The sequence below is a fragment of the Canis lupus genome, chromosome 3, assembly GCF_003254725.2.
Source record: "Canis lupus dingo isolate Sandy chromosome 3, ASM325472v2, whole genome shotgun sequence".
NCBI lineage: Eukaryota > Metazoa > Chordata > Mammalia > Carnivora > Canidae > Canis > Canis lupus.
In genome coordinates this window covers 14,749,949-14,764,812 of record NC_064245.1, presented here as the reverse complement: position 1 = coordinate 14,764,812, position 14,864 = coordinate 14,749,949, and the positions used below count along the sequence as shown (strand labels likewise).

At 39.2% G+C, this 14,864-nt stretch overlaps 2 protein-coding genes across 6 annotated transcripts in view; one reads left to right on the top strand and one right to left on the bottom strand.

Moving 5' to 3' along the window:
• KIAA0825 (KIAA0825 ortholog) overlaps positions 1 to 10,567 on the bottom strand; it is a 388,625-nt gene extending 378,058 nt beyond the window's left edge. For 2 of the 3 annotated variants that reach the window (XM_025437175.3, XM_035714787.2), the window contains exon 1: positions 10,433 to 10,567. The gene's annotated coding sequence lies outside the window, so the exon portion shown is untranslated. Of the gene's footprint in view, positions 1 to 6,537; positions 6,623 to 10,432 lie in introns of those variants that run through there. The other variant, XM_025437176.3, reaches the window with a different exon arrangement.
• The window catches only part of SLF1 (SMC5-SMC6 complex localization factor 1), an 84,453-nt gene continuing 72,356 nt past the window's right edge, over positions 2,768 to 14,864 (top strand). The window contains exons 1-2 of one of the 3 annotated variants that reach the window (XM_025437179.3): positions 2,768 to 2,895; positions 7,689 to 7,745. In XM_025437179.3, coding sequence (XP_025292964.1) covers positions 7,710 to 7,745 — 36 coding nt within the window. In that variant the 5' untranslated portion in view covers positions 2,768 to 2,895; positions 7,689 to 7,709. Of the gene's footprint in view, positions 2,896 to 7,688; positions 7,746 to 10,575; positions 10,706 to 14,864 lie in introns of those variants that run through there. The other 2 variants (XM_025437180.3, XM_049108231.1) reach the window with 2 other exon arrangements.

Genomic DNA, 14,864 nt, shown 5'->3' with positions numbered 1-14,864 from the left:
TAAACAAAGTTGACAAACCTATAGCTAAACTGATACCCCATTTCAAAAAGAGAGAAGACTCAAATTATTAAAATTATGGATGAAAGTGGGAACATTACTGACCTTAGAGAAATAAAGAGATTATAAGAGGATACTATAAATAACTGTATATTATTAAATTATATAATCCAGACCTAACAAACTCCTAGAAAGATACCAAGTAATGAAATGACTGAAAATATATTAAAAATTATATATATGTCATAGACCTATAATGAACAGACTGAAATTAATAATCAGAAACCACAAAAAGAAATCCAGGGCCAGGTGGCTTCATTGGTGAATCCTACCACATATTTAAAGAAGAATTAACACAAATCCTTCACAAATCCTCCTAAAAAATAGAAGAGAGGACACTTCCCAACTCATTCTCCCTGGCCATTATTTCCCTAATACCAAAACCAGATAAAAATATTACAAGAAAATAAAAGTATAAACCAATAGCCCTTAGGAATAGAAAGGCAAAAATACTCAACAAATAGAACTGAATCCAGCAACATGTGAAAAGAACTATACACCATGACTAAGTAGGATTTATCACAGGAATGTAAAGTTGAATCAATGCAAGAAAATGAATCAATGTAATACACTTTATTAATAGATTAAAGAACAAAAACTACATCATGCTCTGAATAGATGCAGAGAAGAATGTGTTGAAATCCGACACCCTTTCATGATGAAAAACTCTCAACAAACTAGGAATAGAACCCACAGCTGACCTCATACTTAATGGTAAAAGGCTGAAAGCTTTGCCATTAACCTCAGGAACAAGACAAGAAGGTCCATTTTTAACTCTTCTATTCAACACTGTACTGAAGTTCTAGTCAAGGCAATTAGGTAAGAAAAATAAATAAAAGACATCTAGATTTGAAGGAAAGGAGTAAAACTATCTTCACTTATAGATGACATGATCTCCTATGTTGAAAACTCTAAAGGAATTCTACAACGAAAAATCCAAACTAAGGAGTTAATAAATACCTTCAACAAAGTTTGTAAGATATCAGACCAAAAAATAAAAAACAATTTTATTTCTATATGCTAGCACTGAAGTGAAATGAATTTGAAAAAGAAGTTAGGAAAAATTCCATTTACAATAGCATAAAAGAATAAAATACTTAGGAAAAACTTAAAAAGAGGTGTAAAGGCATTCACTGCAAATTACAAAACCTCCTTCCAGAAAACTGACTTAGACCTAAATAAATGAAAAGTCCATGTCTTATGGGCTGAATGATATATTAATGTTAAAAGTGGCAATACCTCCCAAATTAATGTACAGGTTGGACGCAATCCCTATCAAAATCTTAGCTACTTATTTTGCAGAAATTAACAAACTGATCTTAAAATTTATATGGAAATGCAGGGATCCAGAAATTAGTAAAAAAAAAAAAAAAAAACAATTTTGAAAAAGAAAAAGAAAACTCACATTTCCCATTTTTTCAAGCTTACTACAGAGCTTCAGTAATCAAGACTGTGTGATAGGATAGGGTTAACGACAGACATATAATCAATGGAATAGAATTTATAGTCCACTAATAAACCCATACATGTCTGATTGTTTATGAGAATTTCAAGAAAATTCAATAGTGAAAGATAAGTCTTTTTAGGAAATGTTGGTCAGACAACGGGATGCCAACATGCAAAGAACTGTCAGACTACTCTATCACAAGATATACAAAAATTAACTCAAAATGGATCAAACACCTAAATATAAGCACTAAAGCATATAAAATTTTTTAAAAATATAAAAAAATCCTCTTGATCTTAGGTTGGGCAGTGGTTTCTTACATAAAACACTAAAAGCAGAATCAACAAAACAACAGGGTAATGTGGATTTCATAAAATTTAAAAATTTGTGCTTCAAATGACACCATCAATATATTTTAGGTCTCTTTATTTCACCTAAGATACGAGTTAGGGCACCAGTCATTCTGTGCTATTTGTAATCACTGATTTGCTTACAACTCTCAACCCACTAAACTGAATCTTTTTTTTTTTTTTTAAGGTTTTATTTGTTTGAGAGAGACAGAGAAAGAGTGTGCATCTGAGCATGTGGGTGAGTGGTGGGGGAGGGAGACAGACAGAAAATCTTTAAGCAGACTCCCCAAGGAGCAGGGAAGAGGAGCTGGATGATCCCATGACCTGACCAGAAGCCCAAGAGTCAGATGCTTCAACAACTGAGCCACCTAGGACCCCTGAAACTGAATCTTCCTAAGATCAGGCTGTGCCTTCTGAATTTTTACATCTTAGTACCTAATTAAGTGGTTGACACAGAGGAAGCACAAAAGTTAAAAGAGAGCACAAAGTGTGATGCGCAGATTTTTGATGGAATCCTAGTATACTTTCATAGGGTTCAAAAGTTCAAAACTATTTTCATGATAATAAGTCATATGCCATTCACTAGGTTGACATTTGTACTAATAGTGCAAAAGCAACGATGCCCAAGCCCAGACTGAAGTCTCCGAACTGTGTTAGTTATATCAGTTTTCTATCGATGCTCTAATTACTTCCCCTTATGTGCCATAAGATCACAGAAATATATTATCTTACAGTTCTCTAAGTTAGAAGTCTTAAAATGGGTCTCACCAGGCTAAAAGGAAATGGTCAGGAGAGTTGCATTCCTTTCTGGAAGCTCTGAAGAGGATGCATTGTTTCCTTGCATTTTGTAACTTTTAGAAGCTGCTCTCATTCCTTGGCTCATGGCCCACTTCCTTCATTTTCTATTTAGCTCTGTGGGTTGAGTCCTTTTCATACTGGATTACTCTGAATTCCTCTTCATCCTCCTTCTTCCACTTTTGAGAAACACTGTGATTACACTGGACCAATTTGGATAATCCAGGATAATCTCACCATTTTAAGGTAAACTGATTAGCAACTTTAATTCCTCTTTGCCCTATAACCTAACATATTCACAGGTCCCAGAAATCAGGATGCAGGCATCTGGGGGAGGGGAGACATTATCCTGTTTACCACTGTAGTCATATTTTTGTAATATAGAATGGAATAAGAAGAAAAGCCAGGTTTACTTAACAGTGTCTTCGATGAGGCAGTAAAACTTAGTAATGTTATTAACTCAACCTTTGAGTGCACCACACATTTTTTCAAAATTAACCAAATTGAGCTCTCACTTCAAGGAAAACTTTAGACAGCATTTGTTGCCAATGATAAAATTAGAGTTTTCAAAGCAAAAATAAGAATTTAGGAAAATTCACATATTGTCAAAAGGACAGTTTCCCAATATTTTAAAAATTTTCCTGATGAGACTGCTGGTAATGTTAACAAATACTATTTTTTGATACATATAATGTGTTAATATTTGGAAGATCAGCTTACCTCAATGAATCAGTATTTTCCACATAGCCAACGCATTATGTAACAAAATCATGATTGTAAGAGTCATTCAAAGTGCAAGATGGACCAAGGACATTTTAAAGTTACAGATTACAAAAAGTTCACTGACAGGGTTTCAGATATCACATCGCAATTAAACTTAAACACCACTTAGTAAGTTTGGGTATAGGATCAAAGAAAAACATTCACAATTATCTGAAAAGACCACTAAAATACTCCTCTTTTCCAACTATATGTCTGTCTGTATGAGGTTGGATTTTGCTTACTTATTTCAACCAAAACATATCACAACAGTCTGAATAGAGAAGCAGATCTGAGAATTCAGTTTTCTTCATTAACCCAGACATTAAAGACTTTGCAAAAACTAGAAATGATGTCACTCTTCCAGTAAAACTTTCTTTGGGAAAACATAACCATTAAAAAAACAAAAAAAAAACAAACAAAAAACTCTATATGTTAACATGTAAGCCTTTATTATTGAATTAACTACTTTTTAAACATTTAGTTTTAATTTAAAATATAAAGAATGGAAGAAGGGGTCCATTTATAAAGAGCCCCAGTCCCAAATTCTTTTGCCAGTCAAATCTGTGATTAGCAGACAGAGCTCATCCTTTAGGAGGTAAATATCCCACAGGCATTTTTGAGGGCAGTTATGAATATATGCTGAAAAAGGAAAGAATTGATGTTTTTCGAAATTGTAAAGGAATAAATTATTATGTGGATTATATACCAAACTTGCATTTTAAAAATATTTAGTGAGCTGAAGTCTAAAAAAGCCAGGAATATGGATAAAGTATGTCATGACAACAAAGTACAGAATAATACTGGCTGGTATTAGTAAAAATTAAGACTTCATCAGTAGAACGCTCCTCAAAAAGAGGTCCTATCACTCCTCAGTTTACATTAGGTAAACTCCAGATTTACACTGTTGGATTAGATGTGTTCCTCAAAGGGAAAATGGAAAGTGAATTCAGGTGACGTGGCATGGCTGCTGACTGCTAGAAACAACTTCTTCAGCTGTACCACCTCTCTGACACTGAATGGTCAGGAAAGACCTTTCCAGTCAATCTTAGCAAACACATAATGAAAGTGACAGAAAAGGGCGGCCATGGTAACCAACTAGAAAATAGAGTAATTATGTCCCCTAAACAGAGCAAACAAAAAGTCTTTTCTTGGAAGAATGATTAAAAAAAAAAAAAAAAAAAAAAAAAGAGCCCTAAATTTAGATCCTTAAGACCTAACTTTTGGCTCAAGTCACGTTTCCTGAGCTATCTAGGCAAGTTAAACTACCTCTTTAGTCTTCATTTCCTTATGTGAGATAAGAAAATTACTCTAAATCTCTTGCTTTAAAATTCGACTGTAATTCACAGTAACACGTTTTATATCCAAATCTTAACATCACAAAAATCTAAATTAAAAAGGCAGGTTAGTACTCACCAAATTGATGGATTATAATCTGCCATTTGAAAAGCATTGAACTGATTGGTGTTTACAATTGCTTATTAAGAACAACAAAAGTGGGAGGGGTGACCTTCAAAAGTATACTATGATTTTTTTTAACCACAGAGGTCTCTTTGGGAGGAAGAAAAATGGATATTCATGTTTGGGCTAATATTCAAACTATGGATATTAACATTACTCAGGTCTTTGGAATTGTATTTATTGGCTACCTGAATTTAGAAATTTAAACAGCATATTGTTTACCCAATGTCAAAAAATCAGTTGCTTAGCTAATGTTTATATTTCCAACTGTTAGTTGGAACTTTTGATTCCTTAACTGTTCTCTGGCTAACAAAACTGTACTATAAAATATAAGAAGTTGTTCATCTAAGAACATATACCTTAAATGTTAATAATGTCACTATCTGGCAAGGATTGTACTTTTCTTAGAGGTTGGGACAGGCTGTCAGTCAAGAGTTGAAATTTAAACACACTTGTAAATTACAGCATGTGACAACTATCAATTATTTTTACCAATAGCTAACATATTTAACACTGTGGCAACGTGAGATTCCTCTAACAGATGACTTTGGAACACATATCCCCCAATGGGCTTTTAAAGCCTTATTAGAAAGTGCAGCAGTTTGACATTCTTCTCCACTCTTTCTTCCCCTCTCCCTTTCTCCTTACCTTTTCTCCTTCCCAGGTTGCCTGACTTGCAGTGAGTGAGGCCTGAAGGCACTTCCCTTCCCTCTTACTCTTGCTCCCTCTCCTTTATCCTTCGCAGGCCTTTTCTCCAATAAACCTCTAGCACATCTACTCTCCTCTTAGCATCTGCTTCTCTGGGAATTTGAACAAAGAAACTGAGTGCTTGCTTATAAGTCCAGCCACCATCTATGCATCACTATTTAATCTTTACACAAGGCTTATGAACACATTATTATTTCCATTTTACAAATAAGGAAACAAACATTAAGAGCAGAAAAGTCACTTTCCCAGAGTCACACAACTAGAGACAGGCATGCGATTTGAACTGTTTGACTTCACAAGAGCCCCGGACCTTATTTTATTAAATAGGCTCCACACTGGGTGTGGAGCCCAATTCAGGGTTTACACTCAACGACCCCAAGATCAAGTCCTGAGCTGAGATCAAGAGTCAGATGCTTAATTCACAGAGCCATCCAGGTGCCCCCCATCCCAGTTATTGGAAAGCAATTAGATTACATTAAGCCTCAGCAAAACTAGACAAATCCCTAGTAACATTTTTCCTGATGCCTATGTGCTTTCACACACTATTACACTTCATCCTAACAAATTTATAAAGCTGATATGCCACTTGACAGATGAACAAATTGGGGCTCAAAGAATGTAATTAACTCCTTCCAGATCATATGTAAGCTCATGACTTTGAGTTCAATACCAGGTTTTCTTTGAATTCAGCTGCTTTACATTATACTGCTTTGCCTAATTAATCAAAATGACAATGTCTTTTGTCCGTTTAGTTTTAGCTAATTTTCTTGAGAATACTGAGCAAAGAATCCACCAAATGATTTAAAGAGCTATATATGTTTCATATACATATACAGTATAGATACTCCACTAGCAACTTAAATTATTTCCTGACCACCTATCTCAGCTACTTGTACTTTAACCAAAGTTTACAGGAAACTAGTTGAAGCTCATTTCAAAAACCTATCTCCAATAACATACCAGTGGTTGAGGCTGGGAGGCAGTGTTCTCTTCACACCTGACTCAACTGCAATCTTTTGAGTGCAGCATTTTCCTGAACCAGAGTCACCTGATGAAGGGAGTCAGAAGTCTGCTGAATCACTTCTAATGATTAACCCCTGGTTGTTTTCCAGCCTCTAAAAGGGCACAGCCTAGCAGTTATGCACAGTAGGTCAGTCAGAGCCGAATGTCAAAGTAACTCAGTAGTGTATTCAAATATTGGAAGGCGGGTGATATAGGAGTATTTTGGTGTTGTTTTTGCTGTTTGTTGTTTTTCTGCAGGTGGAGCATGTGGTAGATTTTTCAGAAAGGGCAATACTAGGGATCTGGGCACAAGCAGGTCAGGAAGAGAAGACCCAAGAATAACAACACCATCGTGGAGGTCCTGGAGCCAGTTGTGGGAGGAGAGAGCTAAGGGGCCCCTACCCGATCCACGGGGTGACTTTAGATGGGCCCACAGAGGGCCAGGTGCTTGATTAGAGTCACAGGGAGGGGCAAGGGCCATGGAGACAACAAGAGGTAGAAGACTCCACAGCCTGAGAGAATCCCCACCCCCCAAGCCAGAGCCTCCAATGCCATGCCAGTGAGGTGTAGGGACTAACTGGCAGGTGCTGGGCTGTGGCTGGAGTAGAATCATGGGCAATTTTTCATTTCTTTTTCCTCTTAGCTTTGTATAGTCTCATTTTTAACCTATAACACCTGGGAGTTGGATTAACTGATCTATAAGGTCCTTTCCGGCTATAAAATCCTAACTTCAGCTAACTTCTAAGTATTAATCTGAATATTTGAGAAATGATCCTCCGAGAAATCAATTTCCCTGAGTATACACCTAGTTAGTAGATGAGCCAGGATTAAAATCCAATTGGAGGCAGTATAGCAAAGTGGTTATGATAATGGGTCTGAAGCGAGCCATCACAACTCTGGCACTTAAGGACTATGGTAACATAGGACAATTTACAAAGCTCATCTTGGCTTCAGTTTTCTCATCTGTAAAACAAGGATAATAATACTTATCCTATAATTCTGTGAGAGTAAATGTAACACTGCATGGCAAAGAGTAAGCCATGGCAAAGACTAAGATAAATACTAGGTATTCTCTTATCTCCTATCTCATTGTCCAGTCTTCTTTGCAGGTGACCACACAGACTTTATGGATGAATGTGGAATGGACATTAAATTTTGCCATTAAAGTGAGTAACAGTAAGTATACATTTATATGGTAAGATGCTTTATAAAGACGCATGTACAAATACTTCTCTACGGATAAATAACATTTTAAGAAGGAATCAGTCTTTCAATAAATGTTTATTGAGCCTCTACTATATGCCAGATACAGACACAGTGCTAAATGCTGGGTATGAGATAATGAACAAAACAGATACAATCTCAATCTTCATAAGCACTGAAATTTGATTGAAAACAAAATATCCCTGTGAGATCTACCTGTGGGATATGCAAAGCAAATTATATTTGACATGGTGACAAATGTAAAAAAAAATGCACATTAGTATGAGACTAGCTGTACATCTATATTTGTTTCTATACAAGATATTTTTTATAATTAAGTTCTATGTTATTTATAATGGTCACTTCAATGAGATTCTTAATTCTCTGACAATTAGGGAAATTAGGCTATTTCTATTTCTCTACATAAAGTAGAACACTGGAATAGATATGTTTAATTAAGGATACTCCCTTAAAATGTGTGATAAGCACCATCTGTCTGAGGGTTACATGAATGAAATATTACTGTTTTGCTAATCACCAGTAAATAACAATTCCTTAGAGGGCATCGTGAAGTTCAGTTTTAGTAAGTTTGTGCTCATTCACTCATTTCTTTTTCCTCCACACACATCATAAGCATGTGTATGTGTGCTCGCATGCATGCAAAACTGACTAAAGAGACATCGGTATTCAGGACTTAAGAGTCACCTATATACTGATGGTCTTGAGATTATTTATATTTGAGTGAGGATGATAAAATTGGCCAAGAATCAATCTAGAAAAGAAACTGAATTATTCGTATGTCAAAGTTACTCTATGGCGATGCCTTGAATACTTAACTGATTAAGTTAATGCTCAATACATTGACCTAAGGAATCCCCTAATCCATTAACACATCCCTAAAAATCTCTTTAAAGTCAGGTTTTGCTATCATTTGACTTTGAATGTGACCTATTACCTAGCCAAGTTTACCTGAGTAAAAAGAATAATTCATGTTGGGATTAGTTAGGAGTATAAAGCACAGTAAAAAGGGCGAAAGTTTGGAGTCCAGTCAACTGTGTTCAAATCTCAATTGTGTCATTTAATTAAATAATGTGTGAAGAGGTCTTTCAGTCTCAGTCACAATGTCTTTGAGTCTCAGCATAAAATGTTTACAAACTAGGAGTAATAGGATTTTTCTTGTAGGACAGTAGTAACTTTAATATAAAAGTGCCTGGCAAACTGTATCTATTTGCTATTTGTGGTATGAGAGGTTGGCTGTATTAACATGAACACAAATCGAGAGCAAGAATACAAAAAAAAAACAAACCCACAAAACCCTGCCATTTGTGGTATGAGAGGTTGGCTGTATTAACATGAACACAAATCGAGAGCAAGAATACAAAAAAAAAACAAACCCACAAAACCCTGCCTCTCTAAAAAGCTAGCTGCAATACTGAAACAGACAACTTCCCTTAAGTTACGAGTCCTTTCAACTGGAGAAATAACAAAAGATCAAATAAATCTGGCAAAACTGGGACTGAATGAGAAGATCATAAAGTTGGATGAACTATTAACCAACAAGATTAGAATATCAATGTGCTGTCCTAAATATGGTTGCATTGATCAAAGGGGAACAAGGAAATTTGGCTGGTGCATCAGGGGCTTTCAACTTAACACATTCCATTTTCCTTTATGGTAGAGTAATTCTGAGAACTCTTTTGGGGGCAACTGGATGTTTCGGGGATCAAAATTAGCTGCCTTTTAGGGGGAGGAGTGATTTAAATACAAGGTGGTGAGGGAAACTGCACCTTACTACTTAACCGAGGAAACTGCATTACACAAGAAAGAAGTAGCCATGGTTCCCTACATCACAGTGTTCAAATCTTCAGTGGAAGGAACACCTTTTTCCTCACGTCATCCGTCCGGAGGAAGTAATTTATCTCTTTAAAACTATTGTGGTTACCTCTGACCTCCCAAATTCTCCTGAATCCTTCATTATGTAGGAAACCTAGACCAGAGGATGAGCACCCGTCCTGAAAGCACATCTACTTCTGGGAGCACAGGTTTCCAAAAGCTACAACGTGGATGGCAAGCCCCCTCAGCCCGTGGTGGTCAGGGAAACAAAGCCCCCTTCTTACCCAATTCAAACAGCGGCGGGAACGTATAATTTCTAAACCTGAACGACGCCCTCACCCCCACGTCTAAAACGTTAAGAGGTGCAACCTCGGGCAATGGAAACGGTACCCAGGACAAGGATGGGAAAGTAGCTCTCGGGAATCAAGGGGGACTCAGTCCTGCCAATAGGACGGTAACGACACTCCTTGAATGTTGGGGCGGGGGCCGAGGAGGGCGGGGGTAAGGTTCGGTGCTACAAGCCGCGGTATATATACATCGTCTTCGGCCTCGCTTGCAGACCCGAGGTCAAGCTCCGAGTTGGGGAGCGATCCTGCGGGGGGAGGAGGAGGAGATAAGCCAGGATCCCAGGGCCTTTTGCAGCAGAAGCAGCAGCAGCAGCAGCGGTCAAGCGCCCCCAGGGCTCGATGCAGACTCCTCCCGCTCACTTCTGGGTCCCGCCAAGATGCTACACGGCGCCCCGACCGGCCAGAAACCTCAAGCCCAGGAGGCAACGTTGAAATAAAAAAATAAAAAAATAAAATAAAAAATCGCTTACCGGTGTCCCACGTCTGGCGCCGAAGTAGCAGAAGCCCGGGCCCTCCCGCCACAGCGCTGCCAGGCACCCGCTCAGACCACCCTGACGACGGCTCGGGAGCGTCACTGACAACCACCCGGAAGTGCTACCTCCGCTTCCGGGGCAGCCTTGCGCGCGGCGGGAAATTATTTCCCAGAGCCCGGATTAGTGAGGCGGCGAGCGCTGCGGCGGCAGTCGTCTCCCCGGTCCCCACGGCCACCCGAGGGAAGCAGCCCAGGCTCGCCGGCAGGGAAGGTAAAGGGCCTCAGCTCGGAAGACGCAGTGTCCCCTGGCGCCCTGGGGAGGTCTCTCCCCGCCCCCTCCACCCCGTGCCTCCAAAGTTTCTACGGCTCCCGGCTGTGAGGTTGGGAGGGGGCCGGGGTTGAGCGCCGCGGTGCCCGCTTCTCCTGCGTCCTTCCGCGGCCCCCGGCCGGGCCCCCGGAGCTGTGCGCCCGCAGCCCCCGCCCCGCTGCGCCCCGGCCGCCGCCGGCACTGCCGCCAGCGCGTCTGCAGCGCGGGCTGCGGCGGCTGCCCCCGCCTCCCGTTGGCGCAGCTCGGCGGCTCCCGCCAGGAAGGCGGCTCGGCTTCCCCCGCCAGGAAGGCGCTAGGCCGCCCGCGTCTCCCGTTTCCATAGAACCCGCTGGGACGCCTCTCGCGGGAGTCTCTTGGCTGCTTGTCATGATGGAGCGTCGGTGCAGGTGGCCGGGATCCCCCCCCCCCCCCCCCCGCCGCCGCAGGCCCACCTACCAGTGACGGGGGGAAATGGGGTCAGTCTTGTCTCCCCGGTAGCCTTTGTTAACAGACCCGAGCGGTCCGGATCCCTGCTCTGCGGCGGCTGCATGCCTTTAAACCTCCACACACACACTCTTCCCCTAAAAGAAGGATGGACGCGCCTGGGGGTTGTACTGTCTCAGCTGCCTGAAGGCTGGGAACGAGCCTAGAGGATTATCCTGAGATCTCTTCCACTTCCAAAGTCTCTGGTTAATACTGAAAAACAGAATTGATTTGTCACGGATGCTCCCTATCAGGATTTGACCTCGAAATTAGATGGAGCTTGTTTTTGGAAGCGACAAGCCCCTCCTCCCCCCCCCCCTTTTTTTATGATTCTATCCCCCCCACTCCTTGTTTTTTTTTTTTTTTTTTTCCTTTTTCCTTCCCCGTTGAGACCTTAGGAATGAAGATTTAAATTGACGGTGTACGGATGACGGAGTGCCTTGTGAACTTTTCGGTTTCTGTGGTTAAGTTATGCCTCAGTTCCTAGGAGTATGTGACGATGTGCAAGACGTTCCCGTTTCAGGGACGTTTTGCTTGTATCGCAGGTGTTCAGCACGTACATTGAATGCCGGCGGTGGGTTTTTATATAAGGGGGTTAATCTGATTATGTCCAACTTAAAAGGGTTATTCTTGATTTAAATGGCCTAGGATGTTTTAAATACTTGAATGTGGAAGTTATTGTGAAGACAGTTAGCCTTCGATAAATACAAATCCGCCCCTTTTTATATCTGTTTTCTAAATCCAGATCTCCCCCCCCCCCCCCCTTACTGACTTAGGTTCAATTGGAGGATTGACTGTTTTCCTGCTTCCTTAAAGCAGAAAGCATAAGTCAGGTGAAAGCCTTTGAAATAGTGGTGAAATGTGGTTACCTTTCATAATCGAAATCAAACGTTTTGTGATTTGAGATGAGTATCCACAGTTTTCACTAATGTCCAAAAGCAGTTGGGTTCTTTGGAAAACTAGTCGTGTGACATTATTAATCAGACAGTGTTTTTCTGATTCATTATTCTAAGATAGGCTTTTCACTGCTTAAACAATTTTCAAAATGAACTGTTGCATGTAGACTGAATAATAAAACCTGAAGAAGGTGAGGAACCTGTTTCTCAGTAATACAACTATAATGGAATATTATGTAACCCTTGAAATCGACTCTCCATAAATATGCTAATGGAAGTGGTATGCTGCCCAATTTCTAACTTTCTAAGGACGTCTTACTGCCTAAAAGTAAAATATTCCTGAAACTTTTAAGTTGACTTAGTTTTTACTTTATATCGAAATTATATTTATGTAGGCTGTTTTGTTTATTCTTGGTGAAGCTCATATGAATTAGTCTGGTGATTAATTCATACACGATCCGTTTGGAGAAGAAAATGATGAAAATTTCCTTTTCCGTAAGGAAAACAAAATGGCACTCTTTAGTTCTTAAAAATGTTTTGAAATTTTAGACCTTGGTCTTATTTTTATAATTGTGCTTAAATATTTTCAGTAATACTCATCGTCTAAATATCTCCTCAGCCTCCTAGTAGATTTCCTTTATAGCAGTGTATTTTTTTCTTGCTAAAAGGAGATTACTTTGTAAAATTATAATGTGGTTAAAAGTATTAGACTAAATTCTGAAATTTAAGTCAAAGTGGTATCGTAGAAAAGGCATATAACTTTTGCAGAAACAGGCAGATCTTTGCACTGAACCTTGATTTGGCCATTTTGCCAGCTGTGTATCCACGAGCTAGTTTCTTAAATGCTAAGATTCCCCAGTATCCTCGTCTGTGTAGGAAGGGTAAACAACACTTATATTGTCCATGAGGAAATGAACTAACATGTAGTGGGTAGACCATAATAGGTTCTCAATAAAAGTGAACTCCTGCTTGTTCACCTTACATACCATGCTCCTACTAAGTAATTAAAGCAGGGATCCCTGGGTGGCGCAGCGGTTTGGCGCCTGCCTTTGGCCCAGGGCGCGATCCTGGAGACCCGGGATCGAATCCCACATCGGGCTCCCGGTGCATGTAGCCTGCTTCTCCCTCTGCTTGTGTCTCTGCCTCTCTCTCTCTCACTGTGTGCCTATCATAAATAAATAAAAAAAATAATAATAATAAAAATAAAAAAAATTAAAGCAGGTTTGACTTTCATCCCCTATGGCTAACCAGCATAGACTGTCCGTTCTTTGTTCCCTGAGCATTGTCTCTCTTGTCCATTTTGTTCCCTTAAGGGCCCCTTTATCCATAAAAGTAGTATCTCCAGTTCAGCCTGTTCATTGTATGGTACTGGATGGATTGAACATCTCTGGAAGTCCTCTTAGTCTGTCATTTCTTCTTCACCGCAGTCATTTGGCTGCAACTTCTTCATTTCCTCCCTCTCTTCAGTCACCCTGAGCAAACTGCTTCTTTCCCAAATCATGCCAGTAAAGTAAAAGTGTCCCTCAGGTCTCACCACTGGGGATCTCAGTCCCATAACTATACACATATGCACACACACATAAATACACATACTCCGTATCTGTAAAGGAGGAATCAGGAAATGGACACTACATCTTTAAGAAAAATTCCAAAGGCCAGCTGAATGATATTAAGCCAAAGGCCTAATTTGGCTCCTAGGCCAAGAGGGTACAGAATTCCTAAACTCCACTTGATGTTCTAGCGTTCAGAGCCAAACGATAGTTTACTCAATATGAATACAGTGATTTGTATCACCATATGTATGCATTTTGCAATATTGGTTAAAACAGAGATCCAGTGCTTTGACCTTTTTCACTTATTTACTTACCAGTTAAATGCTTTAGATAAGAGAAACCATGAAAATCTTAAAATTATTAAAGCAGCAATATTGATTATATTCAAGTGTTGATATATCCTTTTGAGAATAGGGAATTTTCAAAGATTTTCTTTAGATTTAAAATCAGAATAGAAGTAGATTTAAAATCAAAATGTCTCACTAGAACAACATTAGAAGCCATTAGTTTTCAACCTGGTGGCCTTGAAATGCATATTCACCGGAATGGAAGAATGATCACAATATAATTTTAAATAAAAATTTAGATACAGAACTACATAGTAATCTCAATTTTGTTTTATATATGTATTTTTTTCACACATACATAAAACATTAAAGTCATACCTCTTTCCCTGCCCCCAGATGTTAACAGTGGGTTACTGGGAGCAGGGATTAGAGGTGACTAATCTTCCTATATTCTTTGTAGTATTTTTTAAATTTTCTATAATCATGGATTAATTAAAGTTAACTAGAAATTTTTTCGGGTATTCTTTACTTCTTAAATGCAAATAAACTTTTTAGTTTAATCCTTTGTCTTAGTTATTATCATACTAATAGAGTGCATTATATTTTCCAAATTCTGATATCCTATGGCTGATCATAAAATCATTTGTAATGCGGAGTAGCATTTCCTGTCACAAACCTTGTTAAGTACCCTTGCCTCTGTTTTTTGGGGTCACTCTCTTCTTTTAGTGAACTGTTAGACCCTGTTTTTTTTATTTTCCGTCCCGAACCAGACCTTTGCATTCATCTATATTCCTGCCTCTACTTTTCCCGGACTTCTCTTTTCAACATACTGTGTGTGTCCTATTCAAATATGTTCTAGCTGCGTATTCTATTGTAAAGAATTCGTAGGACCTAAAAAACTGGT